The sequence below is a fragment of the Rhinolophus sinicus genome, linkage group LG15 (genome assembly GCF_036562045.2).
Source record: "Rhinolophus sinicus isolate RSC01 linkage group LG15, ASM3656204v1, whole genome shotgun sequence".
NCBI classification, from domain to species: domain Eukaryota; kingdom Metazoa; phylum Chordata; class Mammalia; order Chiroptera; family Rhinolophidae; genus Rhinolophus; species Rhinolophus sinicus.
Genome location: NC_133764.1, coordinates 39,792,635 through 39,818,780, shown reverse-complemented (window position 1 = coordinate 39,818,780; position 26,146 = coordinate 39,792,635). Strand labels below are relative to the sequence as shown.

Below are 26,146 nucleotides of genomic sequence, written 5' to 3'. Positions count from 1 at the left end.
TGGACCTCACCTCTCGCCCGGCCACCTCCTGGTGCGTGGGCCTCGCCGGCTGTGCCTCCGCGTGGCCCATCTCACCCCCGCGGTTCTTCATCACATGGAGACCAGGCTCCCTGAAGCTCCCTTCTGTCCTGCGCCTCTGATGCTGGCACTTCTTGGTGTCACCGAGACCAATTCATCTGCGAGTTCATGGCTCTTTCAACGCTCTGAAAACAGTTACCATGTCATTCCTCAGCCTGCCCTCCTCCAGGCAAACGTCCCGGTTCCTTAGAGTGCCTGTCACCTGCTGCCCTCACTGTGCGTCCTGCTTCCGGAGCAGATGACATGCTTGGACCTCCTGAGGGAGGGCCACACGGCAGTGACCACCGAGTACGGCAGTCGGAGAAGCTCAGAAGAGGACTGACTTGGGCCGACACAGGCTCTGCCACCTCCCAGGGACGCTGAGCAAGACACTCAACCCCTCCCGTCGTGGTGTCCAGAGTCCGAGATGGACATGATGCCTGAGCTCCTCCCGGACTGGACGGCGCTGCAGACGGAGCAGCCAGTGCCCGCCCAGGGCCTCTGGCTGCTGGGCACACAGGGCCACGCGCTGCGTCCTGTATGAGGGGACAGCTCTGAGCGAGGACTGACTGCGAAATGCCACTGGTGTCCCCCCGCCCCACTGGGGCTGCGAGGCAGAGCAGGACATGAGAGCCGGAAGCGGACAGCCCGCGCTCACAGGAAGGCGAACAGGCTGACTAAGGAGGAGGCCGACCCGCTGCCCCAGGAGGAACAGGAACGGGACGCGTACTGGTTCCGGGTGGCGTGAGCGAGCCACCCTCTGCGGGCACGTCACTGTGCAGTCCTCCCCGGGGGGACAGGTGGCCACAGGAAGCTGACCCAGGGGGACCAGTGCCCGCACTGAGCCTCACCCCCTGAATGAAGCCTGCCCTCGATGGACAGAGCCGCCCGCAAAGCCAGGCAGGCGTCTCCATCAGAGACTCGCAGACACTCACATCTCAGGACACCAGGAGGACACCTGGCACTGGTGGCAGAGGTGATAACCACGGGGCCACGCAGTGCAGGCCTATTTTGACCATAAAGGCCATGATTTTGGTTCACTGTACAGGACATGGACTCCCCCGTGCTGCGAGCAGGCACGCCCACGAAGGCCCCTGCCACCTCTCCCGCGCTCCCTTGACGGCCCGTTCCCAGTGTCATCTCTGATCGGAGCCTCCTTCACCCTGGCTCACCAGGACAAACGGGAGGCCGTGATGGGTGTGTGTCCGACACAGAGGGGACCGGCCGGCCCTCCTGCCCCTTCTGACCTTAGGGGCATCGGCACGAGGTGCCCAGCAGGCGAGCCAGGCCTGCCCGGCGCCACTCGCCCGGAGACTGACGACTGCTCTGTGGCCGAGGTGGGAGGGCCTGTTACCCTGTCACATCACAGCACCCCCACTTCCGCCCGTCACCCCTTCTCTCCACTCTGCCGTCTCTTGGGGTTTTGTCGTCCCCACCTCATGTCTAAATTAACTTCCAGTGAATCATTACTCATCTTATCAGTGGCTGGCAGGCGTTAACGAATTACTGATTTTCTACCTTCAAACAGCAATGTAATGTATTTATGTTGGAAAAAATGGTGGTTTTTGAATGAAGACGGGAATCTTTCCATAGTTTCCTTTCAAACATGATACACATGTACTATTCCGACCCGACAGCGGAATAAATTGTAATCACAGTGTCGGAGCCCACCTGTGGGACTGCCGCCAGCCCCCGCAGACCTGCAGCTATGCTGACCCTCAGGGAGAGGCCGCTGCCCTGCCTTCCTGTGGAGCCCCGTGGGGCAGGCAATACGGGCTCCAGGCAGACTACTTGCCTGCCCTGCACCTCAGTTTCCCCATTTTCAAATGTGGGCAATAACAGCAAAGCTAATATGGGTAAAGCCCTTACACAGTCCCTGGTACATAATAGGTGCTCAATAAATTTCACCTTGCTGTTCTCCCTTCTTGACCCGAAGAACACATGGGTTACCCCGGATTCTCAAGCAGCAGTGTGTGTCTCTCCTTCTGTTGCCCTCACTGTACCCCAGGACCCACAGAAGGCCAGGACTCTCACAGATGGAGGCCACACCATGTTAACAAAATGCTCCAGGCGTCAAAGCCAAAACCAACCCACAGCCAGGCTCAGCTTCACCTCCCTCGAGCATCCGATGAGGAGGACACCGCAACTCATTTTATTCAAGACGCTGGATTGCCAGCTATTTAAAATATGCTGTTTACACACTAAATGTTAATTATGAATAATTTCTCGGGAGGCTTTGCGTCGCCTGTGATCAGAATACTAACTAACAGCCTCGTGGAAGAGGCTCAACGTCTTCCCGAGTCCCCGAAGCTTTCTGAGTACCCTAATATTTCTAGCACTGTTTAAGTGTTTCATTACTTTGTTTCAAGGGCTGAAAAATGTCCCTTAATTTGCAGGCGTGGATCTCAGCGCCGCTCTCTCAAAGGACCCAGAACATGAACATGTACGGCGGAGGCGACATGCCTATTCATCAGCCTGCTGGGCTCCTGCAGATAATTAGAAATCGGGGTGCTCAAGGAGGGCTCACTATAATTTACTTCCAGACACAGCAGCTTAATTAGAAAACAAACTCCTTCCCTAGCTTTAAAGATTGCTAGATAATTATAACACGCACACCTCCCACATCTCTTCTCTGGTCTTGCGCTGAGACTGGAAACAACACGTGTTTTACACACGTGACAAAGGTGGCAGAGGCTGGGAAGGGTTAACACTTGATATCCTGGGGACCTCATGCTGAGCAGTTGGGGTGGGGAGGGCAGCTGTTTGAAACAAACCACATTTACTGTAAAATCACCAGGCAGCAATTCTGAGGTGGGCAGCTTGTTTCTCCAGTGACAGTAAAGAGGTCGCAACACGATTCGGGTGGGGTTTCTGGCTCTCCAGGGGCAGCAGGGGAAGGCACTGGGCCCTCGGGATGAGATGGTTGGACAGGCAGGCCATGGAGGGGAGCTTGGTGCCACCCTCAGGCCTGCATGCCCAACCGCTCTGGGCCCCGCAGCGCCCGGGGCTCTGGACAGAAAGACGCCTGCGTGCGGCCCACACGGCGGCTTCCCTGTCAGCTGACGCCCACAGTTAACGGCAGGGCTCGGACTCTAGCGGGTTCTGGTCCTGGAGACCTTGCTACGCAGAGCCACACCTCGGTGGGGCATCTTCAGGGGAGCAGCATGCCAGGGCCTGCCATGCTGGCCACGCACACCGGGCCCCGCAGCCTGGCCTGGCCTGTGCCAGGATGGCCCTTCATACACAGGGCAAGGGCGCCAGGAAGGAAGCGCTCGGCAGGCCAAAAGATGGACATTACTCTTATGTTTTGTAGGCCATTAAATGGAAAGAAATAACCCCCCAAACACAGGCCTGTATTCCCCCTGTACACCTCTGAACTACGACCTGTCACTGGTCAAGTGGGAACAGTGACCTGACTCGCCTTCACACTTGGAGGTGACCAAGGGGCCTCCAGTGCAACAATTTCCATGTGGTGAGCTGAAACGAGAATAAAACCACACACACAACTGAGTGTGCCTGTTGTCACACAGCGGCCTAGCAGACTGTCCCCCCCCCACGTCTTTCCTTAAGGAAAGAATAATCTGTGAGGCTGTGCATCTCTGGGACTGTGTATTTCTCTCTCTTTAGTCTCCAAAAGAGGGTTTGCAGCCAATGACGAGTAAGATTCCCCATGGGGGGGGGGGAACGACAACTCAAGCCAGGCAGAACTACATGGAGACCCCCGATGAGCTGCCTTAGAAAGATTTGGGAAGGGGCCTTGTCTCCCCTTCCCCCTGCCTGGGAAAAGCGGCTGCTGGCTCTGACTTTTCCCTCTCACCTAATTGGGAGAAAAGTCTTGAGAGTGATAAGATTAAGCTCTCTGCTCAGCTCTGTGAAATAATTTCGACATGTGATGTATGTCCCTTAAAGGAGTTGCACACCTCACCTCAAGGACTTTCTGCTTCGGCTGTTTGAAGATCAACAGAATTGGTTTGGGTTGTTTCTATAACGTGATAAGTGAGTCCCACAGACCGTGCCTAAAACACTGCTACTCCCTTGTATACTTATCAATAAAAACCTCCAGTCGGCTTTGTTCTGGGCTCCAGTCTTTCAGAACTGTGAGACCCCTGGCCTTCTGAGATTTATGCATTAAGTCTCTGTATGTTTCTTTCTTAAAAACTTAACCCAAAGCCGCCCCTTCTCGCACCCTCAATGCCCGTGTTGTGCTGGACGTGACATGTTCTGAATCCTCAAACAGCAAAAGTCACTACTCTTCAGTGACAGCCCCGCCAGCACAATGTTTACGTATCGCCAGAAGGGCCCAACATCTGTCTGTCCACGTGTCTCTGCAGAGCGTGGAAATACTCTCTTAGGCGCTTCCTGGCGGACGGGGTCCCCCACCTACAGTGCTTGGGATTTTGACTGGAACAAAGAACTGCCAAAGACAATGAAATGGGGCCAAGGAATTGAGCAAAAAAGCCGATTTCTGTTTGGTCCTATAATCGTAATTAAAAACATGTCATCCCACCAATTAACCTGGACCCACGATCAGTTCAGACGAGCTCACTGGACGCCCACGTGAGGTCCCCACAGCTCTGCAGGTGAGGGCCCACGCATCCCACGTGGAGATGGCACAGGGACGGCCACACAGCTATGCCCTCTGCAGCTTAATGCGGACGTGGTCAGGGCCTCGAGCCCCATGGCCCTCGGCAAGGACAGCTGTCACAGGAAGCGGGGACACGAGGGCATGCAGCGCAGCCACCCCGGGCTCTCTCAGGTCTCACCTGCCCCCACTACAACAGCTTTGTCAATGTTGTGCGATTAATTTTATTAAAATCTCTGAAACCATTATAAAATTTATGTATTTTGAAGTATTCTGTGGCTTCTCCAAACATCAACTATTTATACATTTTTTAAAAAGAAACACTTTCTGCTTCTACCTGGGGCGGGGACAGTGTGTCTCTGAACTGTCACCGACGATGTTCAGGGGACTGGCTTTCGCTGAGACACAGGATGACATTACGACGAGTTGGTCATAGGCCCCACTGGAGCCCTAAGTGGCCCCGACGCAGTGAGACCAACTAGCCCTGGGTGGAATAAGCCAGAACCAAGAGCTGTACCCGAGAGCTCCATGTTTTGAGAAGAAATCTCCAGAAAATGGTAAGATGGGTGAAAGTAATGAGGCAGTTTTTCCTGGAATGTTCTCTGACTACAGAAAGCACAGCTGCCTGTAAGACTCCATTAAACATAGACGGGCTACATCTCAGCCGAGTGCAGAGCTGCAAAATCAAATTTGCTTATTGAAAATTTTCCTCCTATAGACTGCAAAGCATACTCGGGCAAAAATCTAAGAATTAAAAAAAATGAGTAATGGCATTGTCTTTTAAATGGAGAAGTCTGCCCGGAGCTGTGAGAGAGAAGCCCTTGCATTCACTCAGAAGCAGATGGAAGGGCTGTGACAGGTGTGCCAGAGCTTTACCTCGGGCTTGTTTTTCTGGTGTATAGAATTCCAGAGTTTGGAATTTGTCCGGGCATAAAAAAGAAACATAATCCAACTACCCGCATCCAGGGTAACCTCTGCGGGGCTCCGAGGGGGCCAGCTGGGACCTCAGAAGGAAATGACTTCTGTGTCACAATCCAACCCCACTTTGCTGAGTCGTCCTCAGAGAACACGGATCACACCCCAAGTCTACGTACCTCAAGAATTCTTTCACAACAAAGACCGAGTTTCTAAGGTGACTTGTTGTCATCCTCCCCGTCAGAACCGCACAATCCCGCCATCGCAGCTCCATCCTCCGTGCCCGAGGGAGAAGTGTGTTCGGCCTGACACCTGTGGCCTGTCCCAGTCAGTCTGGACAAGCAGCTTTGCTAAAACGCAAACCCCTCTGAGGTCGGGACTGGCTTTAACTGCACGGCTGGACTTGGTCATGCTTCCCACAGCCACACGTGTGGCGGCATCTGCCGGGTGGTGAGCGGTGCCGGTGTGTGACCCTTCCCTTCCTCGTCTTGTCTGAAACCTACAGCCATGGGAACACTTGTCTGCCTGTAGCATCAGGGAGCAAAACCAGTTTGTGGGGGCAGCTGAGCCCCACCGAGAGCCACCAGCACCGTTCATTCCTCAATCGGACCGTGGGACGCCCCCCAGGACGGGGACAGACACGAGGTGACGGGCGGGTCCGGTGAGTGCAGCTCCCAAGGCGAGGCTCCCACGACGGGTGTTGGCATCACCCCCTCCCCGCTCCCACCCCACTCAGGACATTCTGAAAACTGCCTGCTGGGAATGACAGGTAACGGCACTTCTTTTTAAATCAACACACACACACACCGTCAAACTTGCAGCATTTGACCAATTTGGCAACCCCACGTGGCACGGAGACAGGGAGTGGAGAAGAGAGGACAGCACATTAACCTTCAGAAGCGAACGTGGGAATTTATGAGCTGAGAACGTCACTAAGCGCTGGGGAGGGACAAACACTAAGTGCTTCCGGGAAGGACACTGGTGGCTGCAAACCAGGATTTAGGAAAATCATGCTTGACGAAAAATGTTAAAATCTTAACATATGCGGGTATTTCTTCTATTTTTCAACCCTCATCAACCAGTTTCCATAATGAGAGACAAGGATTCTGCCCAGAAACAGCAGAACGCAGGTCGGAGGAGGGGAAGCCACTTGCCCTCCGAGTCGCGGTCCGTTTCCTCCCGACCGCTTACCCGTGTTCTCTAAGGCTTCCTTCAGCCATTCCCACCTACACTCTCTTACTCGGCTTCTTTTCTCTGCACGTTATGCATTAATTTCATTTCCTAAGTTGTCGTACAGTAACTTGGCTTTTGGGGGACAGTCCTACGACTTTAGTACTTGTAGATGTGTAACCTCCACACCCAGGATACCGAACACGCCATCGCCCCCAGATTCCCTCTCGTGGCTCTTTGCAGCGATGCGCTCTCAACCCACCCAACAGCCCCTGGTCCACTCATGTGCCCTCTGACCCTGCAGGCCTGTCTCTCCCAGGATGTCCCACGGATGGAATCGGACCGTGTGCCATCTCTGGAGCTGGCGGGTCTCTCTCCACACTGGGCTCAGAAGGCTCCCCTTCTCCTGCTGGCAGTGCTGGCACACACCAGTCTGTTTACCCCCCCCCCCCAGGACATTTTGGTTGTTTCCAGTTTGGGGTGGTGACGAACAGCGACTACAGACATTCTTGTACAGGTTTTTGTGTGAACATAGTTTTCTTTCCTCTGGACAAACGCCCAGGAGGGGGACTGCTGGGTCATGAGGTCAGGTGTATGCACAGGTACAAGAAACTGCCCTGTGCAGAGCGGCGGTGACGACCCTGCACCTGCCTGTGTGGTGAGCGTCCTCCTGCCCCAGGGTCACCAGGCCTCCGGCCCGGGTGTTGTCACTGTCTCCCTTCACTCAGCCCATCAGGGACACAGTGGCATCCCGGGCTTTAATTTGCGTTTCCTGATGGTGGGGATGGTTTAAACACCTGTTCATGTGCCATCCTTGCTGGCCAGCTGTAGTCCTCTTTGGTAGAGTGTCTCTTCACATCTTTTGTCCATTTTTTAAATTGGGTTGTTTTCCTCAAGTTTTGGGTTTTGAGAAAGCTCCACATATTCTAGACACAAGTTCTTGGTCAGCTATGTGATTTGCAGATGTTCCCCCAAGTCTTAACTTTTCGCTCTTTTCGTAGGGGCTTTCAGAGAGTAAATATTTTAAATTTTCATGAAGCCCAAGTTACCAATTTTTTTCTTTTGTGGATGGTGCTGAGGGTGTCAAGTTGCTGTGCACATTTTAAACCTGAGAAAGTAGCAGGACGGGAGCTAGTTGTCCTGACACCAAAGTCTGGGTAAGGGGGGGGGGGGCTGTGTGTGGGGAGGAGCACAGAGCAACGTCCAGAGGCCTGGTCACCCGGCCGGCCCCGCCCCTGCGGGTGGAAATCCCAGCCAGGAAGGTGGGCTGCACTGAACGCCAGGTTCCTCTCTGGTAAAATCAGGGGGCTTACCTATGTGACTGTAAGAACATGTATGTTGTTAATTATGTGAGTTTCAAAGCTCTTTTTACTCTGAGAACTCAGAACACATAAGTGACGCTGTCTGGGCCCACGTGATGCAACGAGCAGGAGCAGAGTGGAGGGGGGGTGGTGCTGAGGGGCCGGGAGGGGCCAGGACAGCACACGCGTCCATCCTGGATGGAGAGGCAGGGAGGCGCAGGCTGGCTGTGTGCTTTGTGCCACCTGCCCTGCCTGATGGGACAGGAGGAGCACAGCTCTGCCCATTCACAGGGGGGCTCTGGATAGTCACAGGGACACAAAAATAAAAAATCAAGAAAAATTCAAATGGTCTGAATGGGTGAGAAGCAACCCAGCAGTGACAAAACGTAGCTGTGCCGAAATCTTAAGGACGGGGTTTACTTGAGAAATTACACAGATGGCCCCATACGTATGGTGACAGAGTGCGCCCTCACTTAGAAACGGAGGCACATAGGCCCCAGAGACGGAGCCCAGCAGGGACTGGGGAACGGAGTTCCAACGGGAATCTTGGGAATCTCACCGGGAACCAGCCAACCAGATGGGCCGAGCACACAGACCTAGTGCTTTCTTATTTTTTAAAAAACTTTTCCATCTGATATTTCTTGATGATGACACTGTGTGTTCAGCAGCTGTAAATGGTTTTCGAAGCCCGCTTAGCGCCATCTGTCATTAGATTACACCCCACTCACGGTGTGCAGAGAACTAGCAAGTGTGTGTGCTTTCGTGAGGAGATGCAAGCAGACAGCTGCTTACTGGTGTGTGTTTCATTGCACGCCGAGGGGACACGGATGGCGACTCTGGAACCTGCGCCCTCACTGACCACTGCGAATGTGACGACCCTGCGACAGCAGTCCCTGCTCTGGCCACTGCGTCTGTGCCAGGCCAAATGCCTTCGAATGTGCTGATGGATGTGACACTTTTGGTCCCCTAAATGCAGCTCTACCACTGGTTCCCAATCATGACCCACAGAACCCCCACCCCCCAATCTATCAACACACCTCAGCCCTGCACCTCTACCTGGGCCCATAGCACCTCACAAAGCTTCAAGGTCACGGTCAGCTAACGGCTGGTTCTGTGAAGACCAAGACCAACTTGAACAGTGGGGCTGCCAGACCTTCCCCCTGGCCCTGCTGGTACCGATCCATCAGGCTAGTTCCTTCTTGTCACAACAGAAACATCCCGAAGTAAACAGATGCAGTGACGAGTCACATGACTTTCTCAACATTCATTCAAAATTAAAAGGGAGAAATTATACTTAATGAATTGTGTGCAGGTGCCCTAATCGTATTTTCCTGACTGCCTTTTAAATTTAGTTGTACATGTATTCTACACGCCCATATTCTTGTAAAAAAATTTTAAAAGACAGCAAGAAAATCAGTCACTTAACACTGCTCTGTCCCCCTTTTCTCAAATTCCACTTTCCTGCCCAGCATGACCGCCATCATTTCATGCCTTTTTTATGTGTCTTCACACACATGGAGTGTGCATTGCTAAAAAATACTAGTGGCATCCTACTACCGCGTTTCCCTGAAAGTAAGACCTAGCCAGACCATCAGCTCTAATGCGCTTTTGGAGCAAACATTAGTATAAGACCCGGTCTTATTTTATTATAAGTCTTACAGTAGTCTTATAGTAAAATAAGACCGGGTCTTATATAACAGAATAGAAGACCGGGTCTGATACGATACGATACGATACGATACGATACGATACGATACGATACGATACGATACGATACGATATAATGTAAGACCGGGTCTTGTATTAATTTTTGCTCCAAAAGATGCATCACAGCTGACTGTCCGTCTAGGTTTTATTTTCGGGGAAACATGGTATGTGTATTGCCACATTTGACAACGTAGCTGCTGGACCATCCCACATCGTACGTGGGCCGCTGCCATGGCGTAAGCCATCTGTGAGCCACCAGGACTGGCCCATGGGGCCCCGATGGCCATCTGGGGACAATATTCTTGTACAGCTCCCGATGACAGGCCAGTTGTTTTGTAGGAGACAAACCTAGGAGCACATGTGCTTTTCCGACCTAACGTAATTATATTTAGGCCTCAGCTGTTTTAACACAATTTTGCATATTGACTTAGAAAACAATTACCTTGTACGTTCATTCTAGATGAAATGGTTTAAGAACAACCTAGATGAATTAGGGTGAGTCAAACGAACACACACAAAAATAAACAGAAGGCAGGTCAAGTGTAACCATGTATTTCAGACCTAACGAGGCTCAACTGTCAGAGGCAGACAGGCTGGCCCACGGACAAGGGACGGCCATGCGACTAAAATGTGTCAGGAAGCACAGCTCTTGACTGGACCGCTGCGCCTGCCCTGAGCTAGAACATAAAATGCGTGTGTCCGTGTGCGCCTGTGTGTGCCTGCAAGCGCATGTAGAAAAGTTGCAGGATTTTAAGGGGACGCTGAGGAAGCTAAGGCCGACGTCGAGCTTCGAGCGGACTGTGAGGTCAGAGCGGAGGCCACCTGCCCTTACAGGCCACATCTCTACTCTGGCTCAGCACTGGGAGCAGTTACATGTGAAAATGGTAACTTCTTTTCCTTCTTTCCTTTTCTTTTAACCTGGCCCCGCATTGAGCTGTGTCCTAGGCTAAGCACCAATGCAACACCCAAATGCAGCTTTAATCAGAGAACAAAAGAGCCCACCCCCATGAAAGGAACCATCCTGCTGGCAGAGGTCCTTCTGAGAACCAAAAGAGAAAGCGGACAGACGGACGAATCCGCCCCCCCCTCCCATACCCAAAAGCCACACCCTCACAACTTTACTTACTTTTCTATCAAGTCCAGTGTGACTCCAGGCACCAGACTTACGCATTTCTGCATGCAAAACCTGCGGAGAAAGAAAAGAAAGTGAATCGCACACAGGAATGGATGTTTAACAAGAAACTGCAGCAGTCCTGCAGAAAAGCAGAGACCCGGGGGTGGGGATAGGCAGAGTGAAAATCTAAACCCAGATTTCTTTCATCCCGGCAGCTTTGGGATTTAGAAAGGAACTCTCACTGCCAGCCCATCTGAGGGCAGGACCACAGAGCTCAGCAGTGAGTCTCCAGCAGGAGGAGAGAAACAAGTCTGTGGTGACAGGAAGCGGAGCCCCCGGGGAGGGGCAGGCACCCCACACAAAGGACGCTTCCACCTAAATAATGGGCAGATGGGACTTTTCTCTTTTTTGCTTCCTAAGCAAGTATGCTGGGGAGGGTGACAGGAGAACTGGTGAGTAGCCTCCAGGCAGACAAAGGAAATTTATGGGAGAAGACAAAGAAAAGCGAGTTCGATTATATCATTTCCATTATCATAGCATCAGACGCACAGGCAGAGCTAGGGAGGGACTGCAGGGCAGGAGACCATCTTCCGTTTTTCCTGCCAGGGCTACTGGCACCCAGCAGGCCAGATCGACGGTACAGAACAAAAAGGCAACAGTATTTACAGTGGGAGAAAACGTTTAATTCATCTGCTTTAAAAATTAAGAACAAATAGCCCCCTCAAAAACAGCAGCAGGCAGGGGGCCCTTGGGGAGAAACCCTAGCTCAGCCAGCAGAGAGGGAGTCATGTTTGGGCTGTGGCTGCGGCCAGTGTCACCTCACTCACAGGGCACAGGAAACAAAGGGAGGGCCACCTGTGGCCGCCTCGGCGGGCTGGTCGTGCCCCGTCCGGAGCAAATCCGGTTCGTGCCACTTTCTGATGGCTCTGCTGGGTGCTCCCACACGTCACTGGGACCTGGGACCAGCACACATGCAGCTCCGAGAACGGTTTCATGTAAACTAGGGCCTCTGGGTGCAGAAAGATGACCAGGAGGAAATGCATTTTCCAGTGTAATAAATATTGTGTCCTATGCGAATCAAGCTACTGTGTTGTCTGTCTTCTTATCTAGAACGTCCTTGTTGACGGGGACGTTATTCTGTCCAGTAATGACAGAATAACCTGCATCAGAGTAATCCTTTTGCCAATAATAATAAGCTCTGGACAAAATACAAAAACAACCATTTGAAAGCACCAAGGAGTGAATGGAAACAGGCAGCAACGGAAGGCACACGACCCTTAAAGGAATAGCTACGGGTGAGATCACCTTTATCCAGCTTTCCCTTACGTCCTCCCAAATTCACACAGCATGTGGGTACACAGTGCAAGACCAGCCGTCTTCCTGCGCTGAAGAGTCAGAGATCAGAACTGCAGGCTGCCAGCAACTGCGGGGGACACTTCCACCTAAACAGGGAGGGAGCCACACGGCCAGCAAGATCTCCGGGAGTCCGGGCCAAGCCCTGTCCTGCACACCCAGCACGAGATCCGAGGGCCCTCGGGGACAACTGGAAGGAGAGCATGCTGGGCAGACATTCAACACTTGCTCGTGGTGTGCACGCAGACAGCGCGTCAGCCCGCCAGACTGGCCTGGCCTGGTCAACATCTGGGGCCCTGACTGCCACCCTGGGACAAGGGTCATGCCTGAGTCACAACCATACACCAGGAGTCTGAGCCACACTCCAGAACAAAGAGCAAAGACAAAGGAGACCCGCCCCACAGCCGACAGACCACAAGACCAATTAAACCACCTGAAGAACAGAGCTAAACACTCTTCAGAAGACAATAACAGAACCCAGAGTTTTCACCGTCTCATCCACAATGGAGAGCAGCCTATCAAAAAGCAAGAGAAAAAATAGTTAGTACAACCAAATTCATCACAGACCAGACTCTGGAGTTAACAAAGACATTAAACTTATAAAAATAACTGAATCATTGACTGGGAAACAAACACTATTATAAATCCACTGAAAATGCAAATTTCCATTAAACAGGAAATGAAAAACAGGAACATGGAGCAGTGTAGAATGTTCCTGCTATGGTTCTATGCATGACGGCAGCGTGGATAAACCAGTCACCGTAATCAGATGTGACGTCAGCTGATGACACAAGTTCCCTTTGCACAGAGTTGCCACATTGGTTTTGTTTTCCACGCTATGCTTTCCTTTCCCAAACACGAGAGTGTTATGGGCAGTGAACAAAGCCCAAAGAGCAGGTGAATCAGGGGTGACGGACACGGCTCGGACCCACGAACTGGACATTAATAACAGAAACGCAAGCACAGCCCTTGCACTTACGTAGTGCTCCCTGCTTGGTGCTGGCACCGCAGCGCACAGAGAGGCTCAGGCCATTTTGACTCCTCTAAGTCCCCACGACATTCCCAAACAGTGGGCGGGTCCCCTGTGCGTTACGTTAGGTACCCAGCACCTGACACGGCTCACCTGCCTGCCTGCTGACTCTCAGGCAAGGGTTTCTCAGCCAGGTACTAGGGACACTTGGGGCCGTGGAGGCAGATCCCACGAGATGCCAACAGCACCCCCACCCCAACTGCGACAATCAACAATGTCTCCTGCTGCTGCCCAATGTCCCTGGTGGGGGGCGGAATCACCCCCTAGCAAGCCACAGCCCTAGACCAAGCACCAGCATCTCTCAGGTTTTCCAGAACAGTCTCTGCTTCCACTCTTGCCTGCTCTCCCTGTCATTTCTCTGCCCAGGGGCCAGAACAAGTCTTTTTAGGAGGAAAGTGTTGGGAGTCAGTCCCTTCATCTGCTTAAAGCTCTCCAGAGGCTTGTGACACTCAGGATGACACGCAAAGCCCGCAGCCAGGCCGTCCAAGGCCCTGCAGGACCTGACTCCATGTCTGCTCTCCCCGCTGCTCAAACAGCGCCAGGCACCCCGACCCACTTCCTGCTCCTTCAACACGGCAAGCACGGCCTCACCTCAGGGCCTTTGCACGTGCTGGCCCCTCGGCCTGGAACTTCCTTACAGATAACTGCAAGGTTACTCCTTTGTTTCATTTAGCGTCCCACCGTTTCTGACCAGCATGAGGAGAACAGCACCTGCGTTTTCTATCCCCTTACTCTGCTTTTGAAAAATAGCATTTAGCATCCCTGACGTTGTATTACAGATTTGTATTTGTTTATTGCTTGTCTTTGTCACAGAAAGTGAGTTCAGTGAGTACCAGGCTTCTCTGTTGTTCATCAAACAGCCCCAGTGCTTAGAGAGGTGCCCACACACACTGCTGCTCGATAAATCTGTCAGGTGACTATGGTATAAGACTAATATGGTTTCTAATATTTCACGTACAGTCTTTCATTCCTGTCACTCTTGAAAGCGACTGGCAATGTTTATGAAGACCAAATTAGTTAATATTAAAAAGCTCAGGTCTGTAACCCTGTAATGTATCATCTAACTGCTGGACGCTATTGTTGTTTCTGAGAATGGAAATACATTACTTTTTTTTTAATTAAAAAATGTATTTACCATAAAACTTAAAAGTACCGAAAATTACCCCAAATCCTAAGGTAACCGTCAACGTTTTCATATTTACCTTTTAGAAAAATTGAATCGTGCCGATACATTTTGTCCTAGGATCAAAGGGAACCCCAGTCACTGTAACACCCCACAGCGCAGACGTGGACGGGAAACGTGATGGTGCCCCTTCCTGCTGTGCCATGTGGCCTTGGCCAACAGCTGCACTGTCCCGAGCTTCCACACCGAGCCCGCACGTGCACAACTGGTACCTGCAAACTTGGGTTTTGTCAGGTTTGTGTTTCTCACAGAGAACTGTGCCATATACACTACACGTACACACCGCAGCTTTCCTGTCCTAACGTTCCAACATTCAACAAAGATGAAAGAATTTTACAGCGAACACGTGTGTCCCACCAGCCAGTTCCGCCTCTGAGTATCTTACTAATGGGGCTTTAGCCCACCGCCATCTCCCTCACTACTGCATCGCTTTCTGGCACAGGCGAAGGCATGGCACGCTTCCCTCTAAATGCTCCAGCACCCGTACCGAGCTCTCAGTATTGTTTATTGGTTTGGATGTGAAAGCACATTCGATGAAGTGCACACCTCTCCTGCACATTCACTGGGTTTAACAAACGCACCCACCTGTGTAACCCAAATTCCCAGAGTTATCCCCCCCTTGCCCAGCCAATCCCTACTTCCTCCCGTTACCCACAGGGGAAGAACTGGTGTGAGTTTCCCCCGGATGGACCCCTGTCCCGTAACTGCATGTAACGGAGTCGTGCAGCCTGTACTTCTCTGTGTGCCATGAACTGATTCTGTCTCACCGCTAACGGGCGTCCATTACGTGAACACACCTCAGTTCACGCTGTGTGTAACCTGCACGTGCACGTCACGGACAATATGAAACCGAAGAGGCAGGCGTCACCTCTCTCAGCGTTGAACACACCTGTTGGGATGGACACTGGGCTGGACTCAGGGTGCATTCTGGGAGGTGGAGCCGCCTCCTGAACGGCGCCCTGAAGGAAACGGCACCTACCATCCCACCGAGGCCCAATACACCCGTCCTTTCCCTTCTGGCCAAGACCGGGGTTTACCAACATGAGAAAGAAAAACCCTCTGCCCAACCGACAGGTGAGAGATGACCGTAGTTTGAATTACTTTGAGTATTACTGAGGTTAAATGCCGGCTAATAATGTTTCCGGTTCTTCGTGTTTTTCTTTTATTTGGTTTACGCCCTTTGCATTTTCCTACGCAGGAGCTCGCTCATCTTCACACTGATTTTAAGAGTGGTTTACATTTAACAGAATTAATGCTTTGTTACACGGTAAGCAATTTTTCCCAATTTATAATTTAATTTACAATTTTACTTTCTTTGCCATATAAAACTTAAAATTTGTGTTTAATAAAATCTATCAGTTCCTTTATGACTTTTTAATTCTCCCAGCTGATCCTTTTTCCAGGATTTTTGTGAGTTTTCTTTTAAATTTCTGGTATACTTGGAATGTATTTTCTTAAGGTAAGAGGATTTAAAATTTTCTAATGGTTAGCCTTCTGCCCCAAATCCTAGGCAGTGAGTATTCACTCTTTTCCCAAATGATAAATTCTTACACATACATATTGTTTCTGGGAACTCTATGGTTTCCATTGCCTTGAATGTCCACTCTTATCCAATGAACATTCAAAATGCATTTTAATAACTGAAAGAGCAAGTTTTCTTTCCCAAATCTTTAAAAAAATTTTTCCCATGGCTAGTCTTAAACATTTATTCTTGTATTGGACCTTTGAAGTCATGTTGTCAACATGTGCTAAATTTATGGTTTAATTTGGGGAGAATTTCTACCCGTAACTCACTGGCTCTCTCCGTGTAACAATGTGTTCGGTCCCTCCATTCATTCAAACTTCCTCTCACACCAGCCAGTCAAGTTTCACGGCATCGTCTCTATACACTCTTACGTCCAATTCATTCTTGGCTAGTTCATGTTTTTGTCATCATTTGTTACCATTGCTTTTGTGAATCAGATTTCCTTTCCTTCCCAGTATTTCCTTGCTGACTATTTTTAATATATGAAAGAGCAACATTTAAAAAAAATATTGTAAGTATATCATATATGAAAAGCATGAGATACAGATGAGAGTTTAAGGAGTAAGGGGGGAGGGGGTGGGAGATGAGGGTAAAGGGGATCAAATATATGGTGATGGAAGAACTGACTCTGGGTGGTGAACACACAATGGGATTTATAGATGATGTAACACAGAATTGTACCCCTGAAATCTATGTAACTTTACTAACAATTGTCACCCCAATAAATTTAATTAAAAAAAAAAAAAGAAAGTAAACACAACCACCACCAGATTAAGCAGCAGCACATGACAAGTCCAAGGCGCCCCGCAGCCCGCCCCGTCCGCGGCGTCTGCGCCCACCCCCCCCCAGAGGGGCCTCTCTGGCTTCCGTGGTCTTCATCTGTCCACACGGAATCACTCTCTAACCAGTCACTTTGCTGAGCGCTCATGTGATTTGCTAATAGTTTTCTAAAGGATTTTATTTTTATTTTTTGCAGAGTTCAAATTCCTACCATATAAATAATGCTAATTTGCCTTCTCTTTAGACTGTGTACCTTCTGTTTTCTGATGCAATTATTACAGACCACACTTGCAGAACGGTTTGCTGAATGACCTGACGTCCTCTCTTCCCTTTCTTCTCTACAAGACCCGTTCCTGCCAGGCTGCACAGCTTTGCCGTTTAGAGACAACAAGGCAAGGAGCCGGCTCGAGCCGCCTGCCTCCCTCACTCCGGCGCGTGCCCCTAGAGAGCGCCTGTCCTGTCCCGTCCCGTCGGCTCTCCGCCCCCTTCAGTGCACACACGCACGCTGCCTCTCCCTTCTCAAGTCATCCAGCGCATTCCTACGCCACTCCAGCCGCTGTCCCAGAGCTGTCGAGGTGGCCAGTGACTTCCCACTGCCAACTTCAGGGTCCTCTCCCAACCCTCAGCCCTGCCGAGTCCTCAGGGGACTCTCGGTGCCCGCGCACCCTCTCCTGCCCGGACACCCCTCTTCTCCGGGCGCTGCGGCTGCACTCTCTCCACTCTGTCTGGGCGACCTCAGCCATGGTGACCAAGCCCTGACATGCCCCTCCTGCTTTAAGGGCCCCCCCCAGTGAGGTGCCTTCCTCTCAGTGTGCGACCTGCGCAAGCCTCTCACACCTGCAGGAAAACGATGGAAACAGAAAAATACAGCAGCAGAAAACCCCCGCAGCCAATCAGAGCCCACCCGCCCCACCTGCCGCCGAAAAAGTCTAGACGCCGTCCTTTCTTTCCTTCTAGACTAACTAAGCTTCATGACAGAGCGTGTTCCTCAAAAGCCTCTCACTTCTTACTCAGCCCCCAGAACTCCTCTGCCTGGAACGCCACCTCCACCCACTCCAGCCCCATTTGCTTAACTTGGTTGTTGTTTATTGATTTACTTCTTAATGGCAGGAGGGCATCAGAATAACCTGAGAAGCCCTGCCACCCCCACTCTGACCGCGTCCTGAGGACACCATGCCTCCACCTACATGGTTTACCTGGTCACGTGCTCTGGTACTGAGAAGATGCTATTTAAGAGGGGCCATCAATCCCACCTTAGCACGAGTAAAATGGAAATGGCTGATGCAACACCCTGTCCAATTCAGCACCAATCTAACGACTGCTTTTTATTCCACGGGGTCATGAATGCCCACTGTTAAATGTGCAGCTGCACACATTAACCCTTTTCAAAGCCACATGACTTAACATGACCGATTACGCATGTGGGCACCTGTACACTTAGGCACACAAATCAAACAAGAAGTGAGAGTGCCATGAAAACGCCCAGAAGTTTACTAGGATACAAATGGGGAAATAAACAGTTAACAGGTTCTTGTTGCCTAAAACGTGACATACTGCACTTGCTCTGCAGGTGTTATTTCAAAGGGGTTTGGAGCACAGTGATGACGCACACAAATGGCTTTCCTCCATTGGCTGCTGGTAACTGGGGGGGGGGGGGGGAGTGAGGGGGTGGAAGGCGCTCTGATGAGCGTTATTTCCCCAAAGTTGATTTCCTGGAATAACGCCGTGGCTGTAAGAGCCCCACTGTGAGCCGAGCTGCACATAATGTTTATTCTCTTCTGAACACTCCTGTTCTGTTAAAAGAATATTCTGTTCACACTTCCTACCCTTGAGTTTTCCACACACATTACATACTGATGCATTCAAACTCTGACAAAAGATTCTTGGCTTCATGAAACTGCCTAGAGAGATTCCATTTGAGATAATGTGCTCAGGGTTCTCTTGTTAGAGAAACACTAAAGGAGAAGACAGAGTGTGAGCCAACACGAAATTACCAGAAGACAAATAATCCCCAACATGAACCAAAAATCCAAAGGCAGCCTGCCCTTAAAAAATATCATTAAAGAAAATACTTTTCTTAGGGAAATAAACTGATTTTCAATAAGGCCCTAGGTGCCTAAAATTTGGTCAAATGGGTCAATATTTAGGCAGTAATTCTAAACATTACTTCTTAGGTTTTATCACCATTACTAATGACAGTGAGGCTTGGGACAGCAGCTAACAGGGTCAGCTGACAGTAAAAAGGAATCAAAGGGGACATGATTTTAAAATACAGGTATTTTGCAAAGGGCTGTGTCTGGTCTGTGGATTTCTAACAGCAGACACCCTGAATAGAGCTGTATGAACAGTCACGTGCACATCGTGTGGACACGTGTTTTTGCTCCCCCTGGGTAAATACAAGGAGAGGAACTGGGGGGTTGTATGCTGTGTGTGTATCCACATGACTAGGAACTGCTAAACTGTTTGCCAAGCTGGTGGACTCGCCTGCATTCCCACCGGCAACGCGCGGCGGTTCCAGGGACTCTGCATTCCGGCAACACGCTGAGCACCTCTTGTGCGTCCACCAGCTACACACCCAGCTCCATTCTCAAGTGTACATTCCAGCCACGTGGCCATTTATTTAAAATCTGGGGTCTTCTTATGATTGCGTTTTTAAAGTTCTTTATATATTCTGGATACGGTCTTTGTCGGACACGTATTGTATGTAAGTCTTTTCAACTAGCTCGTGGCTCGCTTTTCATTGTCTTAAGTGTCTATCGAACACTTTTTAACTCTCATGAGCTTCAATGTATCAGTTTTAATGGTCTGTGCTGTTGGTGTTACGTCTAAGAAATCATGAACATTTTATCCCAGGATTTCATCTGTAAGTTTTACAGTTTCATCTTTTATATGTAGAAGAGCAGAAATTAACCTTTCTGTGTAGTGTAAAATAAGGGTTGGGGTTTTGTTTTTCCTGAATGGATAGCTCGTTGTTCCAACACCATTTGTTGAAAGCACAATCCTTTCTCCACTGAATTGTCTGGTACCTTTGTCCAAAATCAAGTACCATGTATCTCACACGGGGTCTTTATATTTCTCGGCTCTGTCCTCCGTCCTACTGCTGTCAACGGCTTTCCTTACGCCACCACCGCAGCCTTGATGCCCAGTTTCATAGCAAATCTTGAAACGAACCATGTGCCTTTTTCAAAATTGTTGCGCCGCGGCCCTTTGCATTTCTATATAAATTTAAAAATCAACTTGTCAATTTTTTAAAAAGGGATTTTGACTGGGATTGCACTGTATTTATAGATCAACTTGGGCAGAATTAGTATTTTAAAAGATAGTCTTGTACTTCACGAGCACAGTATGCTCCGGTCCCTGGTTTCTCTCTGCAATGCTCTACTTTTCTGTGCACAGGTCTTGCACATATTTTGTTCCACTCATCCCTGAGTACTTCAGAATCTGGACGCCACAGCAAACAATTTATTTTTAAATTTTCAATTTCCAACCGTTACTACTACATAGAAATACAGCTGATTTGGGGTACTGGTCTTCTCTCCTGGAACCCTGATAAAATGCATTAGCAGGGCCAGTGACTTTCTGTAGGCGCCTCGTGACTTTTCACATAAGCACGTTGTCTGTGATAGTTCCCCTTCTTTGCCCTTTTATTTTTCCTAGCTTTACTGCACTGGCTGTGCCTTTAGAACAATACTGAACAGCAGTGGTGAATGAGCTCTGTGCCTGGGTCCCAGTCTCCTGCAGAAACGTCCAGGCTTCATGTTGTACTCTAAGTACAACATGAACTACACGCTTTTCTCAGATGCCTCCTGGGAGCTCGAGAAAGTCCTCTTCTGTTCCTAGGTTGCAGAATCAGTTCGTCATGAATGGGTGTTAAATTTTGTCTAATGTTTTTTATGCATCTGTTGAGATAATTATGTTTTTTTGCCCTTTATTCTTCTAATACAATGAATTACGTTTCTTTTTTTCTTTTTAATTTTATTGGGGAATATTGGGGAACAGTGTGTTTCCCCAGGGCCCATCAGCTCCAAGTAGTTGTCCTTCAAGCTAGTGTGGAGGGCGCAGATCAGCTCCAAGTCCAGTCACCGTTTTCAATCTTTAGTTGCAGGGGGCACAGCCCACCATCCCATGTGGGAATTGAACCAGCAACCTTGCTGTTGAGAGCTCGCGCTCTAACCAACTGAGTCATCCAGCCGCCCCTCTGGAAGCTCAGCAGCAGCTCACTGTCTTCAATCTAGTTGTGGAGGGCGCAGCTCACTGGCATGTGGGAATCGAACCGGCAACTCTGTTGTTCAGAGCTCGCGCTTTAACCAACTGAGCCATCCGGCCTCCCCTGAATTACATTTCTTGATTTTCACCTTGTGTTCCTGAGATAAACTTTACTTGATCATAACACTTGAACTTCTCTCTACATTGTTTGGCTTCATTTGCTAATATTTTGTTAAGAATTTTTATTATTTGTATTCACAAGGGATCTATAGGTTCTTTTGTTTCTTTTTCTTGCAGAGTCTTCGTCTGATTTTGATTTTCAAGATAAAGTTAGCCTCTTAGAATGGGATAGGAAATGTTCCCCCAACTCGGTTTTCTGAAAGAGCTTAAATAAGGATTGGTATTACTTCTTTCTTAAACATTAGAGAGAACTCATCAGTAAAGATATCAGCACCTGGACTTTTCTTTGTGAGGCTTTTAACTAAGGAATTAAATTCCTTTACGAGATATAAACTATCCAGATTTTCTTGTTCTTCTGGTGTCTGGTTTGGTCACCTGTGTCTTTCATAGGATTCATCCATTTCACCCAAGATGTAGAATTTATTGGCACAGTTCTTCACACTTAAAAGAATTCCCTTACCATCCTTTTAGTGCCTATGGGATCTGTAGTGATGCGCCCTCTTTCATTTCTGAGGTAATTTGTGTCTTCTTTTTGTTTTTCTTGATCATTCTAACTAGAGTTTTAAAAATTTTACTGAACTTTTCAAAAACTATTGTCTAGTTTTATGGGTTTTCTTCATTTTTCTGATATCTTTTCTATTTTATTTTTGCTCTTCTCCATAATTTCCTTTTACTTAGAGCTTAATGTGCTTCTCTTTTTCTTGCCTCACAGAGAAAGACCTTAAGTTTTAGACTTTCCGAATTATAATCCATAACTGCCATTATGATTTTAAGATCAATTCCTGCTGGTACAGGAGGCTAGTTCAGTAATCTCACCTGTTGCCTATAGGACAGTCCACCCGTGATTCCCTAGAGATGAGCATCCAGTTGGTTATCTCACTAGGCTGCGGTGCACATCTCTCAGTGAGCTTTGGCAAGCACTGCTCTGTACCACTAAGAAAGGAAACGTGCTGCCAATCAGACAGGCATGTTATTTATGGTAACACGGCACTGGGTCTCAGAGGTTCACACATGAGGATACGCACCCCAGAATCGATGAAATGTGACAGACGATCCCTGCTCGACACAGGGATTAATACTTTGTTTCTTCTACTACTCATTTAGTTATCTTGTCTTACTGACAGCCATGACCTCTAACGCTGCAGCAATGCCAGAGAGAATCCTGGCCTCTCAAGTTTCTCCACTAAGCATGTTCTCTAAAGAGCACGGTACAGCCTTTACCAAGCTCAGTAAGTCCCCGTGACCTCTGCTTAAACACGGTGGATCAAACATACACATGGAGCTCAGCTTCCTCTGAAACTCCACCAAAGTGAAAAGGGTAAGGCAAGGAGAAAATTACAGCAGACGAGAGAAGCCAGTCGTCACCGAGACAGGCAGGACACGGCAGCCGTTCTGAGTGTCGCTCTGGGATCGGGGCACTGGGTCTGCACGCTGACACTACCAGTTGCAACCCCCGCAGCCTCAAGCTTATCCTGAAAGCAGGGCCATGGCAGCACACGTCTCCCAGGCTTGTTGTAACGGTTCTGAGATCATTCCAGCGTCCTTCGCGGCCTAGTACACAGTTTATGATTGTGAATGCGCCACCTATGCTCAAAAAGAATGCGTTTTCTGTGTTTGTTGGGTGTGTTGTCCGATACGCCTCCCTTAGATCTAGCTAATTACTCCTGCTATTAAAATGCTATTTCGCTTACCTTTTATCAACTTAGTATCTCACCATCTATTTCCTGGTTTATCTACTTCCATCCATAGTTCTTCCAGTTCTCGGCTTACAAACTTCAAGGCCACATTGTTAGACGCGGACAGTCATGCTCAGTGTATCTTCATCTCCTGCTCATTTCACCACGATAAAACATGTTTCTTTGTCCTTTTCAATATTTTTTATCTCAGATTCTGCTCTGACTCATTAAAATTCTCACTCTGGCTTTCTTTTGGTTCGTATTTTTCCTTTTTCATCCTTTGATTCTCAACCTTTCAAGTATTGTGTTTAAAATATGTGTCCTGTGGATTAGAGATTGCTATTCATGATGATTTTTATGCAACGTGAGAACCACTGTCCTTTGAGAGATGAGTTCACTCATTTACAGTCAGATAATCACTTTAATTTCAAAACTTATTTCAGCCACTATATTTTACATTTTCTATTTACCATAGTTTGCTTCCCCCGCCTTCCGCCCCCACCTTCTTTTGGAGAGAAGAAACTTTTCCTCCTTGTGTGAAAATTATACATTCAATTTTCTTTCTTTTGGTGGTTATCTCAACATATTGAAACCTATACTTATTTTTCATGATTGATACCTTAGGTATGCGAACTTTAATTCTACCTTTCTGGACTCTCATTCTTTCTGTCTCCATTGCTTCGGAGGGAATTCCTGGACCCAGCTTTCAGCTCTCTGATTTGTCCTTTAGTCATAGGACAAATCTGTCCTTTAGCCAAAGCACCCAGAATACTGCCTTATCATCCGTCTCCAAAATCCTTTATTTCATCAGTTACAGTTTTCCTGTCCCTATCGCCAGCCGATTATTCGTGCTGACGGCCGGCTTCTTTTTCCTGCTCCCAACATTCTCCTGTGTCACGGAGTAGGCTTGTCATCCTCACTCAAAACGCTCATTCTGCCTGACACCACGCCTCTGCTTTTCACAGCTGTAGGTTATTCCACAAAGAAGAGGTGGCGCCCCTTCCTTCCCCGCTTCCTTCTTTCTGAGCCCAGATACAACAGAGCAAGCTGCACCCATCCAGGGCACAACCAGAAAGGCCACTCTCGCCTGCCCCTCCCACACCCTCTGGTCCTCACCTGCTCCACTGTCGCCGCCCCCTCCCCCCACCTCCGCCATCCCAAGGGTTCCACACCGTCTCTGACTTCATTGTTGAGTGGACTCGCTGGAGGGCCCATCAATCTCACTCTCTCCAGTGGCCCCTGGGGGACTGGGTCCAGGGGAAGCAGTCAGCAGCCCGTGCCATTCCGTCTGGTTCAATTCTCTTTCTTAGCAGCATAAATCAGGGTTTTGCATGTCAACGTGTTTTACAAGAGCTGTTACAACACATTATGGCATTCATCTTAATTGAGTACACGTCAAGAGACTGGGACACGATGAGCACATCGTCTAGCTCAGGGAGCAAAAATACTTCCCTCAAGGTGGGCACAGGACAAATTATATAACCTGACAGACTTCAGAAATCACCCTGAAGCTACCTTGGGGCTCGTGCAGAAGGACCGGACCAGGGTTAGGGCCATACTGGGAAGACTTCCGGCAGACAAGGCCATCTGAGTCCATTCCAAGTTAAACGACCCACTCCTAAGTCCCAAGGCACACCGTGTGACATCACCGCAGAGTAAACTGTCGAGCCACTTTTATTCTCTAATGCGTCTAGATTGCTTCGTTCTGTGAGCGGGCCCCTGACCTTCTCTGTCTTCAAACATAAGAAGTGAGGCAGTCATTTTATTCAGTTTTTTCACGAAGCAGGGGAAGCTCACAACAGAGCACTGAATGGAGAGGCAGGAAGTTTGTTCTCTAGCAAAGAAGTTGTATTTTAGAAAACTACAGAGAACAAATGGTTAACTGCATCATAAAAAGACAGTGAGGATTTATGTGTCCCAAGGTAATTCTGATTGATTCTTGGCTGAGTCTTCAAGAAAAAATACAAAGCAAGTATCACGGCGGGTGTCTGAGATGAGACAACTACCCCGCTTGGCCAGGCCAGAAAACGATGGCTTCGAGCTTCAAGGGCACAACCTTCCATGCTGACAAGTAGGTGTCAAGGCTTATGTCATTAACACGTGAACTCCCGGGAATGCCTCCACTGAAGTGGAAATTAGTTTCCTGACCTCTCTCAATCCAAAATGGCGCCTATCATTTTCCTTGGTGGACAGCACAACTGCACGCTGCATGAGGCAAAGGCTGTCAGTCTATTTTACAGCAACTCCCACAGCAATGAAATACCACTGACTTAGCAGTTTCAGTCGTACACAATGTGCCCGTCATAAATTTGAAATGGTGCTCGTCCATTCCATCAAAGAAGAAAAAGCAAAGGAAAAAACGTATTAATATTTGGGATTCTCATGCTGTATTTATATTTATAGTGACTCAGGTGACCACTTACATGGAGAGTAATGTCATTGCTCATTTCAGAATCACTGACATTATCTGTTTCTGAAAATTGGAAAGACTGAGGCAAAAATGAAGAAAGAAATCAGAAAACACAGTTTTCCAGGAGCTCCTTCACCATCCCCTACAAGTCATAAACACACGTGCCATCAAGCACACAGTGCACTTTCGCACTAATGGTGCTTCACATCATGAGCGCAGTGCTGTCAGCGGGCGCCCTGATGCAGGGCGCAATGTCAGTTCCTTAGCCAATGACACAGGGGTGGGGGCAGGAAATCGGGGCGGGGGAGGTGGGAAGGAGTGGACATGGGGCCTGTCCCACAGGAGGTGCCGCTGCTCTGCGGAGCTCCTGCCAGGCCCGTGGCCACCCCACCTTCCTGCTCTAGTCTGATGGCCCTGCTGGGACAACCGCCTGATTAGGACCGTGGCCTCTCCATCATTATACGGATTGTCTTCCTGAAACACTGTTCTTAAGGCATGTCCCCACACAGCAGCTGCAGGGGCTCTCCCCAGCCAGTCCTGGCGGAAGGCAAGGTCATTGGACCCTGTTCCAGGCCACCCACAATCTGACCTCAGCCTACCAGTGACCTTGCTGCACCCCTTTTGACACCATCCCCTCGAGGCCAACTGACTCACTCGTCTCAGAAGGAGAACGGCTCATCCCGTTTGCTTGGGTCATGTACCCATCTCTGATGTGTCCTCCTCATCCCCCATCTGCGGGGACCCTGGTGCAAGCCCCACCTCCTCTGAGAAGCTCGCTGTCCACCTCGGCCCTCGGGGACGTCTCCACTGTTCACACAACGAGCCCTCGGGCCACGCCTCGTGTCCTCAGCTAGACTGTCCCTTCTGGAAGGCCATGCCAGCACTGCGTCTGTTGCAGGGCTTAGCACGGGCTCTAAGTCCACAGTTGGTATTTAGTCAATTACTTCCTAGATGCTG

At 49.4% G+C, this 26,146-nt stretch overlaps 1 protein-coding gene across 4 annotated transcripts in view; it reads right to left on the bottom strand.

The window, feature by feature from the left end:
• The window catches only part of RPTOR (regulatory associated protein of MTOR complex 1), a 270,956-nt gene that overhangs the window by 107,977 nt on the left and 136,833 nt on the right, over positions 1–26,146 (bottom strand). For all 4 annotated transcript variants that reach the window (XM_019735643.2, XM_019735644.2, XM_074319891.1 and 1 more), the window contains exon 7: positions 10,859–10,918. In XM_019735643.2, the coding sequence (XP_019591202.2) occupies positions 10,859–10,918 (60 nt within the window). The remainder of the gene's footprint in view (positions 1–10,858; positions 10,919–26,146) is intronic.